The 24,901-nt window shown below is 45.5% G+C and overlaps 1 protein-coding gene, 1 long non-coding RNA gene and 1 pseudogene across 2 annotated transcripts; 1 reads left to right on the top strand and 2 right to left on the bottom strand.

Annotated features, from left to right (window-relative positions):
* Positions 1-1,489: 1,489 nt before the first annotated feature.
* LOC128408695 (uncharacterized) lies at positions 1,490-18,702 on the bottom strand. The gene is made up of 3 exons (XR_008329155.1): positions 18,617-18,702; positions 3,722-3,806; positions 1,490-1,736 (listed from the first exon to the last, which is right to left on the bottom strand). It is a non-coding gene; the product is annotated as an uncharacterized LOC128408695 (long non-coding RNA).
* Positions 5,575-24,617, top strand: POU5F1 (POU class 5 homeobox 1). The gene is made up of 5 exons (XM_053378699.1): positions 5,575-6,842; positions 17,206-17,320; positions 18,696-18,826; positions 22,479-22,643; positions 23,452-24,617. The coding sequence occupies exons 1-5, from the start codon at positions 6,213-6,215 to the stop codon at positions 23,740-23,742; spliced, it is 1,332 nt and encodes a 443-aa protein (XP_053234674.1). The 5' UTR covers positions 5,575-6,212; the 3' UTR covers positions 23,743-24,617.
* Positions 10,696-11,023, bottom strand: LOC128408690 (cytochrome c, testis-specific-like; annotated as a pseudogene).
* Positions 24,618-24,901: the final 284 nt, after the last annotated feature.

Raw genomic sequence — 24,901 nt, 5'->3', positions numbered from 1 at the left:
ATCCAGTGATAAGCAGGCAGCGAGTTCATTGCACCAGGACAAAATGCCACCGATTTAGACCAACCATACAGCTTGCGGCTGCGGCTGCAAAACGTCACCTTGCCATGCAATTAAACCCAACAGATCTGGCTAAACAAGGGTGTAATCTGGGGTAGGGTAGGGTAGTTGTGGTTACAGTATCGGCTAGTGAGAACAGGATTCAAAATCCCTCCTCGGCTTGCGATGCTTCCTAGCGCACCTTTGGCTAGTCAAACACACACACTCCTGTAAGTCTAAAACAAGGATTGCCTCCATAAATATTGCTCTACGCTCCACAGGGAGAGACTTAAAAGTGAGAAATCAATAGTCACACTGCAGCACAGGAAGATATACAGTAATGCGCCTAATACTCATTTCTACCTTTTTTTTTTTTACTCTCTTTATTTTGCCTGCCCTTCTGCAAAAGTTCCAGGCCTAGGCATTCTGTCTCAGCCTACCATGGGTAGGCAAACTAAGGCCCGGGGCCCAGATCCGGCCCAATCACCTTCTAAATCCAGCCTGCGGACGGTCTGGGAACCAGTGTGTTTTTACATGAGTAGAATGTGTCCTTTTATTTAAAATGCATCTCTGGGTTATTTGTGGGGCCTGCCTGGTGTTTTTACATGAGTAGAATGTGTGCTTTTGGGAAAAAAAATGCACCTCTGGGTTATTTGTGGGGCATAGATATTAGTTCATTTCCCTCCCCTCCAAAAAATATATATAGTCCGGCCCTCCACAAGGTTTGAGGGACAGTGGACTGGCCCCCTGCTGAAAAAGTTTGCTAAGCGTTAAGACACACTGTTTCAAAGGCTGATTCTATGTGCAGGCCTCCTCTCAGTTTTTAATTTAATTCTTTCCTTCTTTTAACATTTTATTTATCATTTTCCATTTTACAACAAACATAACGTTTTCCGCATCTACCGGTATTTTCAATATCTCATTTCGACCTCCTTCCCCCTCTTCCTGCGGTTGCTTATATTTATAGATTCAGATAGGTAGCCGTGTTGGTCTGACGCAGTTATCCTTAAATAAATTGACGTTTTTAGAGGTCAACCATATGCCCAGATATTTAATCTTTTTCACTGCCATAATTTCTATTTTATTTTGTAGATCTTCAATTTGTTTTTGATCCATATTTCTGACCAACATTTTGTTTTTGGCTTTATTTAATTTGAAACCTGCCAATTGCCCGAACCCTCCAATTACTTCCAGTGCTCCCATTACACCGGTCTGAGGTTCTTCTAATGTTAATACCACATCGTCTGCAAATACTTTAAGCTTGTATTCATTGGTGCACAAATGAAAAAAATTAAAAATTGTCCAGTAGCACCTTATAGACCAACTAAGTTGTATCTGAAGAAGTGTGCATGCACACGAAAGCTTATACCAGAACAAACTTAGTTGGTCTATAAGGTGATACTGGACAAATTTTTAATGCTTATATTTATAATACTTTTACTGCATTTCCAAGTTAAACCTAATTATTATTTATTTCATTTCATTCAATAATTGTTACGTCACTACATGTCTTTACATCAATCCTGCTAATGATTTAATCTGTTTACAAGGATTCTGAAAATATATTCTAAATGATTTCCACTATCTATAAAATACTTTGTCTTGATTTCTTATTCTTCCGGTAAGTTTCGCCATTTCTGCATATTCCAATAGTTTTTGTTGCCATTTTTCTTTGGTCAGGACTTTTGTTTTCTTTCCACCTTTGGGCAAAGGAGCTGCTGTGGTTGCATACATAAATAAACTTTTATGTTGTTTAGGTATCTCTAATCCCATTATCCCCAAAAGGAAAGCTTCTGGTTTTCTTAAGAAAAGTTATCTTAAACTTCCCCCAAAAATTCATTATAGTTTTAAATTTAATCCTTAATGTAACTTAATTTAACTCAAGATACAGCTGGAGCTAGGTTCAGTTCTGTGAATCATCTCTAAGGCCATGATCCCATGCATACTTACTTAGGAGTAAACCCCACCAAATGCAGTAGGACACACTAAAGAGGTGTAGGATTGTGCTACGGATTAAAAAGGTAAAGGACCCCTGACAGTTAAGTCCAGTCGCAAACGACTCTGGGGTTGCGGCGCTCATCTTGCTTTACTTGCCAAGGGAGCTGGTCTTTGTCTGCAGACAGTTTTTCCGGGTCATGTGGCCAGCACGACTAAGCCGCTTCTGGCGAGCCAGAGCAGCGCATGGAAACGCCGTTTACCTTCCCGCCGGAGTGGTACCTATTGATCTACTTACACTTTGACGTGCCTTCGAACTGCTAGGTTGGCAGGAGCGGGGACCGAACAATGGGACCTCACCCCGTTGCGGGGATTCGAACCACCGACCTTCCGATCGGCCCTAGGCTCAGGGGTTTAGACCACAGCGCCACCCGCATTCCACCGTGCTACAGATTAGTTGAACTTTTAAAGAAGGTTTTTTGGGTGGGTGGGTGGGAAATGGGGAGAAACTGCACACAGCTCAGTTGGTAGAGCACAATAAAGTTAATCTGAGGGTCTTGGGTTCAAGTCCCACTTGGGCAAAAGATTCCTGCATTGCAGAAGGTTGGCCTAGATGATCCTTGTGGGTCTCTTCCATAGCTGTCAACTTTTCCCTTTTCTTGTGAGGAATCCTATTCGGAATAAGGGAATTTCCCTTAAAAAAGGGGAAAGTTGACAGCTATGGTCTCTTCCAACTTTATGATTGTAGTCTATGATAAACCTGTGAGGAAAGAGAGGAACTTGGGAAGGCGACAACTCCAAAACACTGCCCAGTTTGGATTTCATGGCACATCTTAGATACACATTGTGTTGCGGTCATGGGAACTAGGAATAACAGACTCAACACTAATGTCTCATATTGAATGTAACTGATTTGTAGAAAAGACTTTACAACCTGAAAAAAGAGACAAGGCATGTTCTTTTGTAAACCAAGAAAATATTGAAGAAGAAGAACACAGTGCAATTGATACCCATTACTCGGGAGTAAACACAAGAAGTAGAAGTAACAGATATGCCTACGATTGTATACTATTGTTTGGATACAAGACTCTAAGCTCCAATATTATGGGAGACAGAAAATTATTTCTGTCCAAATTCTTCACACTCATACATAATTTGATATACCTCTATCATGGCTGCATCCAGCCCTGGTCATCTTTTTCTTAAATTTCCTCTCTGTTCACTGAGGAACTCAGGCTGCCAACCTAACCATGGCTACTCAAAGGTAAGCCCCACTGATTTCAATGGGACTTACTCCCAGGTAAGCAGGACTAGAACTGCAGCCTCAGTAAGTTTTACTTCTGAATAAACACGCACAGGACTGGGCTGAAATGTTTGTACTGTGGGAATGTACTGATTTAACATTTATGAATTGTATACTCATGTTTTTTAATTGTTGAATGGAATTCCCTCCCCCAATTAGGTAGCAAATTGAAATTTTATTGAGTCAGTTTCATTTTTGTTATGTTCCCCCACTTCCTGCTTAACTTGTCTTTGCAATCTCAGATAGATATACTGAAGAGCAAGGCTCCAAATCTATCCACCTCTTTTAACTCAATTAGAAATTATGAGAACACATGTATAGGATTGTGCTGTTAGGCTGTAGTTGCTGCCATTACAGTTGTTAGCAAAGGCATGGAGAACAGCAAATTCGCCTACACAAACCATGAAAGAAATTGCTCTTGGGGTCCCTTTACCTTTTTAAGCTTACCCAGCTATTGAGATTCATGGGAAGGAAGATGCAGTTCAGAAGAGACCAATTGTTTTCATTCATCCAAATTGGGATCAATAGAGACCTAAAGCATTAGCAAAAAGTAGACAGCCTGGCAATAATTCAGAAATGGATTTTGTTTACATCCTAGCTGCAGAATTTTATCTGTTTTCTCGGACAACATGGCACATTATTATTATTATTATTATTATTATTATTATTATTATTATTATTATTATTAAAATGGCAATTATTTTTAATCCTTTTATTTATTGCATGGTTGCAGAGGATGGGAAATGATTTTTCTTCTAATTGTCTATTTTATGCTGTACCAAATAAAAATTAAAAGCGCTTAAATTTTATATACAATTCCAGCCAGCTCCCATCTGTGCAGTGGTTAAGAGCGCTGGCGTAGGACTTGAGGAGTCCTGGGTTCCAATCCCCACTTACACATGAAACTTGCTGGCTGACCCAGATCCAATCACTTTCCCCACCTCACAAGGTTGTTATAAGTATAACACAGGGAGACGCACACAAAATACCTTGTGTTCCTTAGAGAAAAAGGGAGATATGAATGCAATAAATGCATGCCTTACTAAACAAGCTTGCTTTGCCCTGACACTCCCACCTTCGGCCACTAGGCAACACTTCCAACACACCCATTCCCCGAGACTGGAGGGGCAGCCTGTGGCCCTCCAGGTGGTGTCTGACCCCCAACTGCTGCTAGCCCTGGCCAGCAGGTCCATTGGTCACAGATGGATGGGGATTGTAGACCAAAATCTTCTGGAGGGCCACAGGCCCCCCTACTTCTAAGTGAGATGGAAATCTTTACCTCCTGAACTTCTGCCTGCCAGCCTGCCATTGACAGAGCTCTGTTATAAAGAAAAAATGTCAACAACTGTTCCCCCTATAAACCAAGAAATGATGGTATTTCTGCTGGTCATTGTTCATAACCAATGCTTTTTTTTCTGGGGTATGCATAACCCTAAACATTTTGTGAATCTAGGTTGGGCCCAGGGCCGGATTTGGGTTTCATGAGGCCCTAAGCTACTGGCCCTTTATATGTCCAGCTGTCCTTCGTCAACAACAAATTGCTGCTGTTTTTTGTGTTGAATATATGCTAGATGGTAATTTATGGACGTAATAGGTATCTAAAGCCATGTGCACATAACAAAATATGTATTTTTTTTGGAAATGTACATCCAGTTCTTTTCCTTTAAATTTTTTTGGGGGCGCCCAGAGAGTGGACCCCTAAGCTACAGCTTGTTTAGCTTATAAGTAAATCCGGCACTGGCTTGGCCTGAGGGGCAGTATTTCAAGATGAGTCGGAAAATGAGAGTATCCCTGTTCATAACCCATTAATTAATATTAACCCCTTCCCTCCTGAACCAGCCCTCCATGGCCCATGGTCCCCACCAACCCTCCCAGGAACCCCAAAAGCGCCCACCCACCTCCTCCCCATCCAACAGGGCGCCCTCTTTTGAGCTTTCTCAACTCCTCCTCCCTTTGGCTTTGAAGCCCCCCAGATCCTTTGCCCCTCTCACAGGGCCATCTCTCCCCACACACACACCCCCTCCAGGGGTAGAGGCCCGAGCTCTATTGTCTAGGTCTGAATGGGCCATATGGGGCTGCAGAATGGCCGGGCCCTGCTGAGCTTTGTTGGGCCCATGGCATTGGCGGTGGTTGGGGGGCTGCTGGCCCTTTGAAGCTGGGGAGGGGGAGGGCGGGGGTCTTCACTCCCGATCTACTCCCCTTCGACCAATGCCTGGCAGCAAGGAGGGGTGGGCGCGCAGGATCTCTTTAAGCCGGAGGGGCGGGGCAGCTTTCAGGATGGCCCCAAAGGCTTTCAAATCCGCCCCACTGGTGGAGGTCGGAGAAGCTCTGCAGCTTCTGCCTGGTCTGGGCGTCTGGGGACACTTCTCACCACTTCGGGGTTTTTGGGACATTTCATCGTTGGCTGGTCTCTTCTTCAGCCAGCTGCACACCTTGACTTCAACTTATAGACAGAGCGGATCTATTCTGCACCCTTTCCTCACATCTCACTTTGCACCGGGATTCTTGGACGCAGACTTGAATGCACCAAGTCTGCTAACCTTTTAAAAAGAATTAGCTGCTGGTCAGCTGGTTGATCAGATCTTTTCAGCTTTTTTTTGCTTCCAGCTTTCTCTATTTTTTTCCTCTTCACCCCCGGGCCTGACTGACCGAACTGTGAGCGCTACTAAAGTTGGCTTCCATTTAGGGGTCTCTCTGTGGTGGTGGCAACATCCTTTGAGTGGCTGCAAGAGCTGAGGAAAAGAGAGAAATCTGATTTGGGGAAGAAGACCTAGGAAGGTTTTTTTGGGGCTGCGTTTCTTTGGACTGTCTGAACTTCTGCTGGCATCAGTTTATCCACACCTGGGTTCCCACCTTCGGATTAAAAGCAATAACTCTGCTTCCTGGACACTTTTGAGTTTAATAAGCACCAGAAAAAAAGAAAACAACCAAGTTCGCCATGGCTGGGCACTTGGGCAGAGAGTTAGACCGCCCCTATCCTTTCCCTGTCCAAGGGCTTCACCTTGGCAACATCCCTGCTGTTCCTCACCATGAAGCTAGTGGAGGCTTCTTGCCTGAAGCCTTCAGTGGGGCAGCCCCTGGGCAGGGATTTGGGTTCAGGCCCGACTACGGGCCTCCGGGAGGGATGCTCGAGTCCCACCCCGGCGGAGGGGAAGCCCCCCGGACTTGGTACCCCTTCTCTGCTGGAGATGCCTGGAGTCACCACCCCGGGGTGATGATGGGAGCTTATGGGGTCCCTCAGCCCGGGGAAGCCACTTGCCAAGGCCCCAAACCTGACATCAAAGTGGAGCCTGACTTTGAGCAGCCGGGGCCCTCCTATGTGCACACCTGGGCAGGTGGCTGCCTTGTGCCGAACCCCTCGGCCTGCATTGCGCCTGGAGACAGCGGTGAAGCTGCTTCACCCGGCGACGAGCCCCAGCGCTCCAGCAGCCCCGCTAGCCAGGATGATGATCTGGGCAGCCTGACTGGCAGCGAGGAGACCAGTCCCCAGAGTAATGGCAGCAGCAGCCCCGGTGGGCAGGCAGCCTCTGGAGAAGTCAAGGAGGATGGCGGCGGCAGCGGAGATGAGGTAAGGATGCTGTTGTGAGTCTGGGAACCCCAGGGGGAAGAGAGAGGGACATAAGAAACAGCCTTCTGCAGAGTCGAGCCCATGTAGTTCAGTATTACCTACACGGGCTGGCAGCTGCTTTCTACAGGATTTTGGATTCCCAGCCCTACAGATGGATGGTGAGAGAGGACAAGAATTACGGAAAGGGAAATATGGAGAGTGTTCAACAAGTAAATGGTGCAATGGACGCGCCTACTTTCCACATTGCTAGCTATTGTCCTGTCTTGTCAACTTAATTGGGTACCCCATAGTTATTGTATGAAATAGGAAGTGAATATCTGTCTGTTTTCAGCATGCCGCAGGTCTTAAAGCAAAGGGTGGTCTGTCTGGGGGAGAGGAAAACCAGGACATGGTTAAAGCCACAAAGTCTGCGTTCGTATCAGTCTTAAAACGCAAAGGGCTTGGTGGTAACTACCAGGAATAAACTTGGAAATGAGATTTCAGGGTTTGTGCAGGGATCTGAACTGTTATGATTCAAGTCTAAAAAACCTCTAGCCTCTGGTTGACTGTTTTCTACTTCAAGCGGTGTTGTGGTTGGGCTATACTTAATTGCATGCATGAGGCACGATGGTGACATGTTCTGCATGTAACTCCCATAGGGTTGCAAGGTTAGATGATGGTGTTTCTGGGCAGGTTTGAACCCCAGTACTTTCTCTTCAGAATGTAAGCTCTGGGTTCTCCAACTACTACTCGATTTTATTACATACTAGAGCCCTGCTGGATCAGGTCCATCTAATTTAGCTTCTTTTGCCAGCAGCAGCCAGACAGGCACTCTAGAAAGCTCATAAGTAGGGCATGAATCCAGCAGCCCTCCTTGTTAGTTGCCAATAACTGGTATCCACTGCTAGGCTTCCCCTGTATCTGGAGGTTCTGCCTAGCTCTCATAGCTAATAGCTGTGTCTGTTTATATCCCACCATTATCTCCAAGAGGCTCATGGTGGTGTGTGTGGTTCTCCCCCTTCTCATTTAATCTTCACAACAACCCTGTGAGGTAGGTTAGGCTGAGAGGCAGTGACTTGAACTCTCCTTTTCCCCAGGTGTTCGCAGGCCAACACACTAAAACCGCTAGGAGAGATTAGAAGCATCTTGATAACAACGCAGTGATTAGCGCGGCATGATTTATTCTTGACAAATCCATGCTGGCTCCTGCTAGGTTAATCACTTTTTTGATTGAGTTATTAACTTAGCAGATTGTGGCAATTGCTTGATGCAATTTATCTTGTTTTCAGCAAAACCCAGTTGACAAAAAGTTTTTGTTAAGCGTGAGCTGGAGGATATTACTGTTCAGTGGATTCACAAATGATTGGGAAACTGTCCTCAAAGATTATTGAAGAACTTGGAAGAGGAAAAATGGGGGGGGGGAGGTTTCGTTTGAGGTGATGAGTCCTGGACCTGATATACTTTTATGTTCTTATCAGTGGCTACAGTACTTAGAAGAAGGGATAGAGGGAATCTTTTTTTTAAAAAAAATAATTTTTATTCATTTTCCAAACAAGTTTTATACAGTCAACAAATTATTTTACACTCATGCTTCAATTTTTGACTTCCCTCAGTTTCTCTGTCAATCTTTCGAAAAATTTCTATTTATTGACGCATTTTTAAACATGATATTGCCTTTCCCCACTCCTTTTCCTCTTACTCTCTTTTTTGCAGTATTTCTTACTATTTCACGGAGTCTCTTCAAAACCAACAAGCGTTGTCTGTGTATCACATATATTTTTCAGATATTCTGTAAATTTCCCCCAGTCCTCGATAAACTTTTGGTCTTTCTGGTATCGAATCTTCCCAGTCAATTTGTCCAATTCTGCATATTCGGTCAATTTCCTTCTCCATTCTTCCACTGTTGGAATTTCTTCCTGTTTCCATCTTTGGGCCAGAAGTAACCTTGCGGCAGTCACTGCATATTGAAACAGTTTACAGTCTCTCTTATTGATTTCATTTCGGAATAGAGGGAATCTTTATCACAGTTTGCAGATGGCACAAAGCTGAGAAGGATAGCCGAAACCTCAGAAGACAGGCATGCAGGAAATTCTTCAAATGCAGAGTTCCGAACTTGGGGAGGACCGGACAAAGTGATTGAGCTGAGGACAGGGTGTGTACCTGGTTTGACAGTAGAAACAAAACTATCTCTGGGTGGGACATGCATCAGATAAAGAGCAAAAACTTGTTCTCTGCTGCCCCAGAGGGAGAAGACAAGAGCCTATAGGCTTTTATAGGAGGGAGATTTTCCTTGAGTGTTAATGGAGCAGTTCAGCAATTACCTAGAGGAGTAATGAGCTCTTCCTCAGTGGTGGTCTCCAAGCAGAGACAGCCCTTATTGTGACGTAATATTCTACTTCTCAATTTCCAGTATGTAGCAGGGTGTTAAACAAGATGACTTATGAGACCCCCTTTAGGTATAGGAACCCGTCCTCATTATGTGGCTTATAGAGATACTTACTGGTGGCCTCAGAGTTGCTGGGAAGAATTCCTTAGGATTTTATTTATTCCAAGGACACGTCTGAAAACTTAGTGCCAGAGTCCACTGAAGATTTTGGATATCTAGATAGTTCGTTCTATCCCGTCATCTCTACAAGCCTCTCCTTAATATCAGCTTGTGCAAAAGCAATCAATGTTGCTTATTTCCGCTTGGGTTTAAAATGGAAAGTTGCTGTGGCCCAGGGGCATTGATCATTGATAAACTCTCCAAGCTTGCCTATTGAAAACCTTACAGCCCACAGCCAGATGGCACATATCTTCTTCTTTTGCAGGTGACTGCATGGCCATTCCTGTATATTCTCTGTGGAACACATCCTGTTTCTATAAATGAGAAATTGTGGGTGGGAGGAACTCTCTGTTATGGTTTTTCTTCTCCTCATCTCAGCTGCCCCATATCTCATATTTGTGGTGTTGGGGTGGCTTTTCTAAGTCTCCAAGCTAAGGACTAAGCAGAAGTGGATTGTAGAAGTTTATAATTCTGAGCATGGTGGAAGGCAGGGACATTCCCCCCCCCCCATACCATAATACTAGTCACCCAGCACAACTGATTGGCAGTGGGGTTAAAACTTACAAAGAGCAATGCTGGATATGTGTCCTGCAAATGTTTTCCACTTTAAATGTCCTGTCAGATGGGATCAGGGCTCTCCCAACATGTCCCCTTAACTTATCCTCTGCATGTGTGTGCAGTGCCATTTCTGACACCCATAAGGTTTACAGTTTCTGAATTTGCATTTTACTTGAATCAAGGTCAAAGAATCATTTTTGAGGGTCTAGTACAAATGGTTGCGCTGTCTGTCTGTCTGTCTGTCTTCCCCTCACATGACACCACAATCCCATATCATCTCGTGATTCGCAAAAGTAAATTTCTGTTTTGAGTTCTGAAATTGCGTTTTCTTCATAAATCGCACCATGGCTTACAATGAGCCTTTTCAGTCATTCCCCTAAGTCTTTCCCTCCTTTTATCAGTTTTGTTGAACATAACATCCAGTCCAAAGAGGAGTCCTGCAAAATTTGATGTCTAGTTTGATCATTAACTTTTGGTTGATCCCAATAAAGGTATTTGTCCTGCTTTTTGTTTTTTGACAGAGAGGGGTTGTCGTTTTTTTAATTACACGATCAGGAAACACTAGAGTCGCCCTGGCTGTACTCATTCAATTCTATAAATTATAATGCAAGGACAAGTGCATACGTTAAGAACCATACGTCATCAAAGTTCTCTGGCTGAAGGATTTTTGAAGTCGTTGCAATATAATGCATGCAAAAATGGAAAGTTTAAAAACCAATCTCATCAGAGAGTCATTTCCATTTGTAAGGTGAAATAAGGCATTAGAAGCCATTAATTAGAAGTGGCCTCCTTAAGGCATGCTAATAAATCCATCCTCTCCCCCTTCTTCTTAATGCCAACAAATGTCATCTTAGTTCCTGGAATATACCGTACTTCCTGGGGTTTTCCAAGTAAACCAGCAGTGTATTTTCTTCCCAGGTTATACCTTTGCTTTTGTTGGCTTCCATGCAAGAGGAACCTTCGGCTTGACCGGTCTTTTGGCCAAAAAGACCATGCAGATTAGGGCCAGTTTTGTGCTTGCCTCCCTTTCCAGCTGTGCGGCACTGTGAACACCGATTTTCTGAACACTGATTTTCTTGCCCTTCTCAACATCTCCCATGGCACGCAAAGTAGAGGAAGGGATGCAAAGTCCGTTCTGTGCCCTGTGCTATCAGGGTTCTTCCCTGCTTTGATTCCTTAGTCATGCTGGCCACATGACCCAGAAAAACTGTCTGCAGACAAACTCTGGCTCCCTCGGCCTGTAAAGCGAGATGAGCGCCGCAACCCCAGAGTCGTTCGCGACTGGACTTAACTGTCAGGGGTCCTTTACCTTTATGCATTAATTGGGGGGGGGCAGACAATTTCTCTTCCTCCCCATTCTGTGCTTTGCATCTGCTTCTACGTTCCAGAAACATTAAGAGCAAAAACCAAGCAAAAAAAGGTTCTCAATCCTGATTTTTTTTTTTAAAGGGCTCTAGGCACATTCCATGTTGCATTTGAAATTCTCTTCATTCATTCAGCGGTGCTTTGAATTTAAAGGCAGTTTTCTCCTACCCTATTACTTGGGAATAAACATCGTTCTACCTCGTAGAAACAACGTTTTTAAAGTAAAAATAATAAAAATGACATCTATAATCATGTGCTTGCCTGCAGGCTACAGTGGTACCTCTAGTTATGAACTTCATTCATTCCGGAGGTCCGTTCTTAACCTGAAACTGTTCTTAACTAGAGGCGTGCTTTCGCTAATGGGGCCTCTTACTGTTGCTGCGCTGCCAGCACACTATTTCTGTTCTCATCCTGGGGCAAAGTTCTCAACTCGAGGTAACTCTTCCAGGTTAGCGGAGTTTGTAACCTGAAGCATTTGTAACCTGAGGCGTTTGTAACTCGAGGTAGCACTGTATAAGAAAGGGTGCTATTGCCATGTGAGGCTACAGGCTTCCTGGGAGCTCAGTTATGTGTGGGAACTGGCAGTGGTTGCCTAGTGGTGAGAAAATGCACTCTGTATGTGCTCAGAGGTGTTTTACTGACGTTACTGAGTAGGCCTATACCTAAATTCTCCTATCTCAGGAGAGGTCATGGTCGGCTGTGCAGGATATTTGGCTTTAAATCCTGAAACAAGTATGGGAAAAAGGGAAACTTGGCTTTGAGTGAGCACCTTCCTGGGTAGTGGCACCCCGTTTGTGGAAAACCCACCCCAGAGGCCTGCCAGCACCTTCTTTGAATTGTAACCCACTGTTTTCATGTCAAGTCATGCTGTGAAACTGAGTTTATCTCTCTGCTGACCATTTTTATTGCATTTTCATAAATTGATTATATATCCACATAGAGAACAAGGTTGTTTGGCAGCTGTATAAATGCCACCAATAGCTGTTTCTCTCCGAACTTTTTCACACTTCTGAAATTCAGAGAAGCTTTGAACGCCAACCGGCTTTCAAAAGAGGAATAGTCTTAAGGCCAGAAATAGTGGTGGCAACCTTATGTTGAGGCAGTTCAAATAACTGTATTGGAGGCACAGTTGACTTGTTATGCTAAAATCGTCTCCTGTGATCTCCAGGAGATCTGAGGGCCTTTGCAGCTTTGGGGCTGTTGTTTGGCCAGCCTGCTCCAGAAGTGAGTTCATAATAAATATTTTTAAAATGCTAAAGGGGGCGATTGTAGAAGTGTTGCCTTTCTCGAAGTGTTGCGGAACAGGCATTCTTTATTGGGTGCAAAATATCTTATCTGCAATGCGAGCCGAACCCTGCCCAGAGGTATCTGCACTTGGGTCCAGTCAGTATCTGTCCCCTTGCCCAAAGATCAATGGAAGTGGGATGGGCGGGGGAACACAAAAGACCCTTTTAATCTACTTTTGCTCTTTCTGAAGGGGGAAGGACAACACCACCTTTTCTAGAAGAAGGCAAAATTGTCAGAAGGCAAAAGTTTTCACTGATGATGTTGCCAGGGTGGGGTATGGGGGGGCACGAGAAGGGCCCCAGCTCATCTTTCAGGCTGTTTACCCTGCTGTGCTGATCAAGCTACAGCTTTTAAGCTGGTTTTTCACTCTTTCCCCCCTACCCTAGTTTTTTTGGGGTGTGTTTTTTGAGGGGGGAGCGCAGGGGAATGGCTCTGCTGCTACTTCTCAGGTTCCAAAATCCTGTCATGTATTTTTTTAAAAATGAGAAAGTTGGGTGGGTGAGAAATGGTGTTCCGTGCCTCCAACCACAATTACTATTACTTCTTGTTCTTAATACACATTCATTCCAAAGTTACACTACATCTTTGCCAATCCTCAGTTCCTCATCACTGTCCTGTTGACTCGACAAATATCCTCAATAGGAACCCAACTACCAATCTGATTTACTGTTACTGCACTGGACTTTTCCTGTATCTCTCCAGCCTTTCTTGATCCGTCTTTGCGTAAAAAATCTGGCTTTGGCCACATTTGCCTCCCACATTTAAAACGCTACGACAGCGCTTTAATAAAGAGTAATGGTTTCCCGCAAAGGATCCTGGGAGCTGTCATTTGTTATGGGTGCTGAGAGTTGTGTCAGGAGACACAACAGAACTACATTCCCCAGATTTTCCTGGAAAGAGGGACTGATTGTTAAACCACTCTGGGAATTGTAGCTCTGTGAGGGGAATTGGTGTGTGTGTCGCCTAACAACTCTCAACATCCTTACCAACATCTTTACAGCTGCCATAATTCTTGGAGGAAAGCCATAGCTGTTTAAAGTGGTATCATAGCACTTCTGAATGTAGTGGTCTTAGAGCAGGCGCAGGCAAACTCAGCCCTCCAGATGTTTTGAGACTACAATTCCCATCACCCCTGACCACTGGTCCTGTTAGCTAGGGATGATGGGAGCTGTAGTCACAAAACATCTGGAGGGCCGAGTTTGCCTATGCCTGTCTTAGACACTCCAGGTCTTTTGACAATGGAAGAACTCCCAACTCTTAATTGTGTGGGAGATTGGCACCAAGAAAGAGGGCTACTTCAACCAATCTGGGGTAGCCAATGTGGGACCCTCCAGACAGACTACAGCTCCCATCATCCCTGGTTGTAATCTGTCTGGGTTGATGGGATCTGAGTCCACAACACATGGGAGTGTACCGTGTTGGCTATCCCTGGCCTAGGGACTGCAGCATGACCGTCTGTGGCAAGATGGGGAAAGTATACTGTTGAATAGCAGAAGGCTGGGAACAACACCCAGAGCAAAACTTGAGTCAAAGAATGGTGCATAGCCTGTTACATGTCTTTGAGGTCTTGTTAATCTCCTTTGCTTCTTGTAATCTCTCTCTGGGCTGTTGAGGGGTGAAAGATAGCAGAGCAGGAACCCTGTCTACTTCCTTGCGCAGGGCTTTGTGTATGCTCTTGTGAACCTCAGTCCTTATTTTGGGGTGCTTCAAGTTCAAGCTAAAAAGAGGTACCAGCAATGAGAATTCTGGCAGTGCTTGCTTTGAGACACACACACACACAGAGAGAGAGAGAGAGAGAGAGAGAGAGAGAGAGAGAGAGAGAGAGATCCGATTTAAAAATCAGATGTTCCGCCTGCCCTAGAATCCTTTCTCTTTAATGCTAAAGTGTGTGAGGACAAACCCAAGTAGCTGGTGATGGATAAAAGGCTCTTGGCACATATTGTTTAGTCGTGTCCGACTCTTCGTGACCCCATGGACCAGAGCACGCCAGGCACTCCTGTCTTCCACTGCCTCCCGCAGTCTGGTCAAACTCATGCTGGTAGCTTTGAGAACACGGTCCAACCATCTCGTCCTCTGTTGTCCCCTTCTCCTTGTGCCCTCCATCTTTCCCAACATCAGGGTCTTTTCCAGGGAGTCTTCTCTTCTCATGAGGTGGCCAAAGTATTGGAGCCTCAGCTTCAGGATCTGTCCTTCCAGTGAGCACTCAGGGCTGATTTCCTTCAGAATGGATAGGTTTGCTCTTCTTGCAGTCTGTAACGTCTCTTAACCTTGCTGATAATCTCACCAGCTCAGCGTACTCTCTTATTTTGTTTTGCCATTCTTATTTAGATGGAATATCCTCTCCCTTCCAGCCTTTTGCGATTAGAATTCTGGCAGCAACTGTTACATACGGTGGCAGTGCATTGCAGTTGACAACAACAAGCAGACAAATCTTCACCAAGACCCTCAGCAGTTTTCAAGTGGTCTGTGAGGAAGAAAGTTTGGGAGCCCCTGTCTTAACGGATGTTAGATTTCCCTGAATTTTCCAGTTCTTAGATAAGCGTTGAAGCATCTCAGGTGGTTCTGTGGCTCCTAGGGCTGCTTCAAGACATTGGTTGCCTGAGGTGTTACAACAAATTTCACCTTGATGTGTGGGGAGAAGCAGACTAATATCCAAAGCTGGCCAAATTATTTGAGCACCCAGCAGAGAAAATCTCTCATGCCAGGGTCTATCTGATAGTTTTACATTTTCTGATTCTTCATCTTGGAATAGAACCTAGAAGCTTAACTTACTACAGTCTAATTTTTGTACTTCATCCCCCCCCAAACCTTGTCCCTATTTTTTTCCATTTTTAGTTGATTGAAGTAACAGAATCACTCAAATAATGCACTTTAGAAAACATTTTTTAAAAAATAAAATATGAAGTTGGAAAATGGGGTTCCTCATTCTGTCCTACCCTTTTTTTCCTGGGAAGGGTTGTGATCAGCTCTGATGGGCCATCAGACAGGGACACATTCAGACAACCATTTGATTCTGGCCCAAGGCTAAGGCGATCAGCTCCTTTAGTTCAAAAACAAAACATCAATGTGTTTGGATTCCCCTGGTATTTGTGAAGGATATGAGTTTATCAGAGAAGCTATTTGCTTGACTAGACTGGGAGAAAGATCTAATCGTGTCTGAAGAAAGATAACATATGCTAAAGACTAGTCCTGCAAGTTTTAAGTGATTAGTCATCCTCCGTGGCAGCAGTATATACAAAGAAAAATTCTTCCCTGGGGGGACTTTTCCCCACATTGTCCCAGCACCTGCTCATTGGCAGACCAGTCTGGGAAGTATCCTCAGAAACACACTCAGTTCAGTTACTTAATCTGTCCCTGTGAAAAAACTGGTCTGACTGCCAAGAAACTGACTGCCATGTGGATTCCGGTATCATCACTGAGAAATAGGTTTATTCATACACTAGCCTTGTCCCAAGGCTTTTCAGGCTAATAGGGCCTGGTAGCTGATCAGTGTCATTCCCTCTGCACATGAGTAATATGTTTGTATCCAGATGCTCTTAAAAAAAACACACACAAGGCAGGAATATTCCGCCATTAAGAGCTAAATTAGCTTTGGGGCTGAGAGCCTGCCTGGACTCTTTTGGTGATCAGCTTCCGATATGCAATGTACACGTCTAATTCACAAAAAGTCACACACACAACACGGGAGAGAGAGAGAGAGATGCAATCAAAATTATTTGACCCCCATTGCAAATCAGGTTTATTACCAAAAATTTGCTGACTTTCTGCTGTTTGCAAGGGGCAAATCAAACAAAAGCAATTGAAATAGCTACCATGGATGCTTCTAGTGTTTTTCCCCAAATTACAACTTATGATGCTGGCTTCCCCACTATATATGCAACCATATATGACCTGTCTGTTGAACGGAGTTGATGAGAAACCTCATCATGGCTTAGCCCAGTGGCAGGAAAGCTATGGCGCTTGCTGCAGCTTTTGTTGTCCCTGACCACTGGCGATTCTCAGTGGGCCTCATGAGAATTGTAGTTCAATAGCAATGGCCACAAGTTCTCTACCCCTGGCTTAACGGGTCAGAATCTACAGTGGTGCCTCGCAAGACGAAATTAATTCGTTCCGCGAGTTTTGTCGTCTTGCGATTTTTTTTCGTCTTGCGAAGCACGGTGTCGGAAAAGTTTTGGAAAAGCTTCAAAAATCACCAAAGTCTTAAAAAACCTCAAAAAAGGCTACCACTCCTCGAAGTCAAGTTGCAACTGTATTAACGGTGTTAAGAAAAAGGAAACAAACTTGCAAGACGTTTCCGTCTTGCGAAGCAAGCCCATAGGGAAAATCGTCTTGCGAAGCAGCTCAAAAAACAAAAAACCCTTTCGTCTAGCGAGTTTTTTGTCTTGCAAGGCATTCGTCTTGCGAGGTACCACTGTATAAGTCTTACTTGTTTCCTGGGGGAATATTGGTGGTTAACTGGTGACCAATGGTTTAGGCTTTGAGGCCTGGGAGCCTGAATGGGAAACACAGCTACAACCCCTGGGTGTGAGATGGCTGTGGTGTTAATTTGGTGTGTTTTCCCATAAACAAGCCGTCCTTGTTCTTGTTCTGTTTACCAAAGTCCATCTTTTCTCCCTTCTTTCTCCCTAGGTTCCTATTACTACCTCTGAGGATCTGGAAGAGTTTGCCAAATTGCTGAAGCACAAAAGAATTTCGCTGGGCTTTACTCAGGCAGACGTGGGACTGGCCCTGGGTCTGCTGTATGGTGGGTATTTTTCAGTGTTAATTAATAAATAATAATAATAATACCACAAAGGAGACTTTTGAGGTGTTCAGTGTCGGAATCAAGAAACAAGTCAAACGCAATGAACTTATTCCCCTCCTCCAGATATGGGGGTAAGCAGGTGGAAATGCTTATTGGGCTGGAGCAGGCATAGGCAAACTTGGCCCTCCAGCAGTTTTGGGACTACAATTCCCATCATCCCTGACCACCGGTCCTCTTAGCTAGGGATGATGGGAGTTGTAGTCCCAAAACATCTGGAGGGCTGAGTTTGCCTATGCCTGGGCTGGATCAACACATTTTGCTGGCTGAGGCAGAGCAGCAAGTTGCATATTTATTCTGCCTGAAGCCAAGGTGCATATATACTAGTGGTGGATGGGCTGCTAAAGGAGGGCTTGTGCCTCTGGTGGGGGAAACATTGTGCTCCTCCTCGGGTAGTTTTTCCTCCGTTGGTCCCCTCTGCATTTGTCTCTCACCTGTGGCTCCCAGAAGCTGTCAGCATGCAACAGATCAGGCATAGGCAAACTCTGGCCTCCCGATGTTTTGGGACTACAATTCCCATGATCCCCTAGCTAACAGGACCATTGGTCAGGGAGCAATGGGAATTGTAGTCCCAAAACTTCTGAAGGGCCAAGTTTGCCTATGCCTGCAACAGGTGGTTGGATGGCTCTTTCTAAAAACTCCTGCAGCCAATCTGGTGCCAAATGTCTTGCTCTGCTTTCCTTTGGACCACATCAGTGAGGCCAAGAGGGGTGTATTGTCATCTGGGCAGCCCAGGACCTCTAGACACACTTCCCAGGCTTCCCCCTACCCCTGGGGAAAGCCTGTGTGAAAAAATAAGCCTGTGGCTAGTCGTGAAAACTCACAAGAGTTATCACGGATCCCTCCTTTGGAGGCAACTGAACCAGGAATGGCTGCCTCCAATCTTGGGCTGCCTCCGATCTGAGTCTAGGCTGTGCTTATTATTATTATTATTATTATTATAATTATTATTAAATTTTATTTATACCCCACCCTCCCCAGCCAAGACCGGGCTCAGGGCAGCTAACACTGGTATAAAAACAATTGATTGAAATACAACTTAAAAACAAGATTAAAACACAACATCAAAATGCTGCCTCATTTCAGTAGGAACTCAAATCAAAAACTCTTTTTGGGATGAAAACGTCAAGCCTTCACCAAGGCCAACTATCCAGACTGGTCCTACGTGGGCCAGAAAAAAGCCCGGGAAGTCCCCAATTATCATGCAGAGCTACCGTTCCTGTTGCGTTGCCTGCCTACCTCTGCTTCTAGCGCACTCCCTGCATTCCTGTCCCCAAATCTGGTTTTTGCCTGTCTTCTTCTTTTCTCCCTCCCGCAGGGAAGATGTTCAGCCAGACCACGATCTGCCGCTTCGAAGCCTTGCAGCTCAGCTTCAAGAACATGTGCAAACTGAAGCCCCTCCTCCAGCGCTGGCTGGAAGAAGCTGATTCCAACGAGAATTTGCAGGAGGTGAGCCTTCTGGAGAGAGGGAGTTGAGTGGCGTGTCCCTGGGGCTGGGGAGAAGTCTTCGTCCAGGTTGCTAAATTATTATCATCAAACCATTGCTTGCCACCCTGCCTGGGGCTGCGCAGAGTTTCTTTGGCAATATTGATGGGCTTCTGTATACCTGAAGGCTGTATACCCCCATCGTTCAGCCCGGACACTGAGATCTAGCGCCGAGGGCCTTCTGGCAGTTCCCTCCCTGCGAGAAGTGAGGTTACAGGGAACCAGACAGAGGGCCTTCTCAGTAGTGGCGCCCTCCCTGTGGAACGCCCTCCCCAGATGTGAAGGAAATAAGCAGCTATCTTCTCTTTAAAAGACATCTGAATGCAGCCCTGTTTAGGGAAGTTTTTAATATTTAATGCTGTATTGTTTTTAACACTTGATTGGAAGCCACCCAGAGTGGCTGGGGAAACTCAGCCAGATGGACGGGGTATAAATAATAAATTATTATTATATTATATCCAGCTAAATCCGGGGTCGGCAAGGTTTACCTTGACTGGGCCGGTTCACTCCAGCGGAGATCCCTCTGTGGACCGGATTGCGTGCGTGCGAGTGTGCGCACGCCTCTGATTATCTGCGTCTGCGCAGTCGCGATTTATGGCGCCAGTTTAGCACAGCGCACGGGGACTCGCCAAGAAGGTGGCTCAGTTTGGGGGCGGCTCGTGGGCCAGTTAAACGACCCTCGTGGGCTGCTTGTAGCCCATGGGTCTTAGGTTGCCTACCCCTGAGCTAAGTCATTGCACACACCGGTCCGCGAGTGCAGCAGAATTCATTTCCCTCTTTTCTCCCTGCACTTCCCGAAAATTATACCAGAGTGTAGGGGGAGAAACCCTAGAGCAAATCTAACGGGTGCAGCGGCGGCAGGAGGAAGGAAAAGGAGGGATAGTTGCTATCCACTCACAGAAATTGTTTTCCACATGCAGTGATTTGGTGCAATGCAACTCGTTCATTCTAAAATACGTTGCCCCAAAGAGATTACAGTCCAAAACAGTGATAAAAATGTATTAAATTTATAAGCCACCCTTCAGGAATAGACGTGCGAGAAGTGAGGTTAGAGGGAACCAGGCAGAGGGCCTTCTCAGTAGTGGCTCCCACTAGATGTCAAGGAAATAAACAAACTACCTGACTTTTAGAAGACATCTGGAGGCAGCCCTGTTTAGGGAAGTTTTTAATATTTGATGTTTTATTGTGCTTTTAATTCTGTTGGGAGCCACCTAGAGCGGCTGGGGAAACCCAGCCAGATAGGCGGGGTAATAATAAATTATTATTATGGGAATATCAAGGTGGTATGCAGAACCAATTTCAGATGCTGCTACAGCAATAAAAATACAGGGCCAGTAACTTCTAAGTGGAGGGAAAGATGAGGTTATCTAGGGGGCACTGTGGACAAGCACTATCTTAAGGCTTCATCATCATGTTTGGGCGTGAGGCTGAAGAGAAAATGACAAAGCCGACGAAGGAAAAGTGGATTTGAAGGAGGTGAAGGGGGTACCATTTGCACATCTCAAGGCGGGCAGTTTAATGTTCAGGGATAAGGAGACTGGGCGAAGTTGTTTAAGGGGCCTGGATACTTTTTTTTGAGGGGGTGAAGGTCATGGGCAGAGATCAGGGCCGGATTTAGGTTTGATGAGGCCCTAAGCTACTGAAGGTGATGGGGCCCTTTATATGTCCAGCTGTCCTTTGTCAACAACAAATTGTCGCTGTTTTTTGTGTTGAATATATGCTATATGGTAATTTATGGACCTAATAGGTATCTAAAGCCATTTGCACATAACAAAATATGTATTTTATCAAAGTAATTGCTGAACTGAAATACAATTAAGAAAAAGTATATTAATAGTAAAAAAATTGGGGGGGGGCCTAAGCTATAGCTTGTTTAGCTTATATGTAAATCTGGCACTGGCAGAGATACAAAAAGCAAGGTTAGGCTTTGGAAAGTAAGGCAAGGAGTCCATGCTAAAGAAAGGAAGCCAGTAACTGACAAGAAAAAGACTATCTGCTTATTATTATTTATTTCATGAAATTTATACGCCGCTTGATTTGAGGGTTTGGTTTTATTTTATTTTTTGTTTTTGTACAAAATATAAAAGAGCCAAAACAACAACAACCCAGTGTTGTGGGCAGAGTGATAGGAGAGCTAAGTTATGTTGGCAGTGGAGTTAGAGACCAAGATGTGACTGTGCCAGGTCAGGGAGAAGGAGGATGAACAGACTATTAACCAGAACTTTAGCTTATAAGAACAGAGGAAGGATGTGTGTGTGGAAGGGCTACAATTTGGCAAATGTGAGTGTGTAGTGTGTAAGGGGAGAGGAAATGAATCCAAGGCAGGTCTTGATATTATTATTATTATTATTATTATTATTATTATTATTATTATTAATTAATTTTTTTATACCCCACCCATCTGGCTGGGCTTCCCCAGCCACTCTGGGCGGCTTCCAACACAATATTACAGTAATGCATCAAACGTTAAAAGCTTCCCTGAACGCCAAGAGGAGAAAGCTCAGAGGCGATCACTTGGGAGAAAATCGTTAGAACCAGGAAATCTTAACTTCAGATTGTGTATCGTACACCCAGTGCTGGTCCTTCTTAGCAGAAATGCCACCGTCCATCCCCAAAAGAGAGGTGTCATGGGCTTTGGGGCAGCCTCAATATTTGCAGAAGTACAATCCTTTTAAAGAAAGCAAAGAACACCTTAAGCCTGAGGAGAACGGCAACAACAACTAAAACAGCCCAGTGGGGGCTGAGAACATCAGTTGAGCCCATGCTGTGTTAGGCCAGGTTTGTAGGAATATGAGAAAAAGAGAGGGGAAGCATTTCAGAATTTAAAGAGCGAGGAAAGCTGGTGGTGGTGGGCATCTGGGGAAATGGTGGTATATGAAGGGCTTAGAACAGATTGAAGCACAGTGGACAATTCTGATATTGGAGAGGGGGAGAATAGACCAGAGTAGAACATCAAAGGTAAAAATGGCTCTAAGGTAAAGATAAAGGGACCCCTGACCATTAGATCCAGTCGTGGCCGACTCTGGGGTTGCGGCACTCATCTTGCTTTATTGGCCGAGGGAGCCGGCGTACAGCTTCCGGGTCATGTGGCCAGCATGACTAAGCCGCTTCTGGCGAACCAGAGCAGCGCACGGAAACGCTGTTTACCTTCCTGCTGGAGCGGTACCTATTTATCTACTTGCACTTTGACGTGCTTTCGAACTGCTAGGTTGGCAGGAGCAGGGACCGAGCAACGGGAGCTCACCCCGTCGTGGGGATTCGAACCGCCGACCTTCTGATCGGCAAGTCCTAGGCTCTGTGGTTTAACCCACAGCGCCACCTGCATCCTAAAAGAGGCTCTAGGATTTGCCAAAATGGCTATCGATCAGGGTGGTGTAGCAATGTTGGTTGGTTGGTTGGCCAGCCCAGAGGGTGAATATACTTTGGAGTCATTTGACCGAGGCTTACATCCGGAGGGAGTTATCGAGGCTCCCAGCGTCTCCCTGTGGCTCTGTCAGTGAGCGCACACATGAGGAGCGTGGAAGAGTCTGCCCAGTCACTGATGGGAAGGGTGGGTTGTTGTGGGTCTGGGTTGTGGGTTTGGCAGCGTCACCAAACATGGCTATCCCTTGTGCAGCAGCTGTGCTCCATGGAGTCTGCCATGATCCAAGCCCGGAAACGTAAACGTACCAGCATTGAGAACAGCGTGCGGGGCACCCTCGAGTCTTACTTCCTGCGCTGCCCCAAGCCCAACGTGGACGAGATCGAGCAGATTGCTGATAACCTCAGCCTGGAGAAGGATGTGAGTGACAACCATCTTTCTTCACCTTCCCAAGCGCCTGCTACTTCACTACTCCTGGCAAAAATAAAAATAAATCTTTCGCCATCAAAATGAGCCCAGTCCAACACGATGGGCTCAAGCTCCTTACAGTATTTTGTGGGTGGGGTGCGTGTGGAGTTCGCAATACTGTGTTGTTGCCATTTATAATATATCCGTCTCTAGCCTGCCCCCATGAATGCTCAGTCATTCGTTCATTTATAGCATTTATTTCCAACCTTTCAGCTGTGAAAGCCCTCAGAGCAGCTTACAAATCAATTTAAAAAATAACAACAGCCACTCCTCAGGCTTACAGTGTCCAAAAAGACATAACTCAAAAGAAAAAAGGACTGGATGATAAACGAGCAAAATTCACACCCAAATCGCTGCAGCGTTTGGGGTTGTCCAGCAAATGGTTTCTGCAAATCTTGGGGTTCTACCACCTGGGGCCAGATCTGAACATGCAGATTTAATTATTGTTTATTGTTTGTTAAAATAATGCCTTTTTAAAAAAATCTCTTCTGACGTTTATTATTCAACAAGCAAAACGTGCAACCCATGTCCCAGCACTCCCGACTTTAGAGTTGGGGCCTGAGGCCATGGAGTGGGGGGGGGGGTGATTCCAAGAGACTTTGTTCCTGTTCTGCAATGCCCAAGAGAGAAGGTCTTGCAGAACCCCCTGGGGAGACGAGAAATGGCGGGAAGGGGGTGTGGGTCAAGACGGAGGAAGTTGCCTTGGCAGTAACCTATATATGTCTTCTTCTTTTCTCCCCCTTTGCCCGCACCCTTGTAGGTTGTCCGCGTCTGGTTCTGCAACCGCCGCCAGAAGGGCAGGCGCAACTTAGGGGCTGGCTCGCGGGATGATTACGACGGGCCGGCCCTCCCGCCTCCCTTCCCTCATGGCGCGCGCCAGGCTCCGCCCCCCGGGCTCGGCCCCGCCCACCACCAGCTGGGCCCACCCCACCAGGGCTACAATGGCGCTGCCTTCGCTGCCCTGTACCTGCCCCCGTTCCACGAAGGGGACGCCTTCGTCCCTTCCCCCTCTGGCTCTGCCGTCATGGGCCACCCAATGCATTCAAGCTGAAGAGCCCCCCCCTTTTAAACAAGCTTCTCCCTCCTAAGCCTTAGTCGGGAAGAAGCCCCTCAGGCTACTTCCTTGCTTTCTAACTAAGGAGCCTTTAAGAAAGGGGTTGTCTAATTTTTGTCTTTTATTTTTTGCTTTTTAAATCAGGCATGCAGGACTTCTTGGCGGTATTGCAATTTTGAGGGGAAACGGGCGAGGCATCTAGTTTTTTTATTGTAACCGTGGTTTTAAATTGCTGCTCATCACACTCCCGAGGCGAGAAAATGGTGCCCCTAGAACACGCATAGGCAACCTTCGGCCCTTGAGACTACAATTCCCATCATCCCTGACCACTGGTCCTGTTAGCTAGGGATAGTGGGAGTTGTAAGCCAAAACATCTGGAGCGCCGAAGGTTGCCTATGCCTGCCCTAGAAGCATCAATGGGGACTTTTAGCAAAAAGAGTTCTAGTTTGCTGGAGCCATCTTTTTAATCTCCATTGTATCACTACAATTGTAATCTGGACATAAGCCCTCTTTCTCTCTCTATCTCCCCCTCCAAGACTGAAAGAATTGACAGCAGCCTTTGCCAATTTGCTGCCATCCAGATGTTTGGACTACCATCAGTCCCAGTCAGCACAGCTGCTCTGTCTTGGTCTGATGGGACTCGTAGTCCAAAACATCTGGAAGGCACTGGGTTGGGGAAGGCTGATCTACTGACTTTAGCAGCCGGAGAAGAATCATGCTTTTAAGTTCAGCATTTTAAAGAAGCATTCTCCTGTTGAGATCGGTGAGGCTTAGAAGTGCTTTAACAATGGCCTGGTAGACAAACAGCAGTTGAGATGCAAAACTTAACACTTTGATTCTGCAGTTGACAACTGGGTGGTTCAGTTTTCCTCCATGCAGAAGAGCTATACAGAAGTGTACAGTCCAGATAGTTTTTAGAATGTAGTGTCCTCTTCTGTGTTAACTAGGGCCGGTGCTTAGGTTGTGGCAACCTTTCTAGAAAACCTAGGTTAGCAGGTCCCCAGGAAACCTTTTAATCTGGAATGTCTCCTGAAATGGATTATCTTTTAGGCCTCCTGACGATCAAACCTCAAAGTAGATTTTGTTCTAGGCACTGACTTCCTCTCTTGAGCAAAGAATGCAAAGTTAGTTTTGAAACCGAAGTTAGTTTAGAAAT

This window comes from Podarcis raffonei, chromosome 2 (assembly GCF_027172205.1).
Source record: "Podarcis raffonei isolate rPodRaf1 chromosome 2, rPodRaf1.pri, whole genome shotgun sequence".
NCBI lineage: Eukaryota > Metazoa > Chordata > Lepidosauria > Squamata > Lacertidae > Podarcis > Podarcis raffonei.
The sequence above is the reverse complement of the archived record's forward strand: the minus strand, read 5'-3'. Positions and strand labels throughout refer to the sequence as shown.

Bases quoted from the DNA above. Each gene is read 5' to 3' on its own strand.
- POU5F1 (XM_053378699.1), top strand. From the start codon at position 6,213: ATGGCTGGGCACTTGGGCAGAGAGTTAGACCGCCCCTATCCTTTCCCT. The intron at 17,321-18,695 runs GTGGGTATTTTT...TCCCTCCCGCAG, and splicing joins GGCCCTGGGTCTGCTGTATG to GGAAGATGTTCAGCCAGACC. The intron at 18,827-22,478 runs GTGAGCCTTCTG...TCCCTTGTGCAG, and splicing joins CCAACGAGAATTTGCAGGAG to CAGCTGTGCTCCATGGAGTC.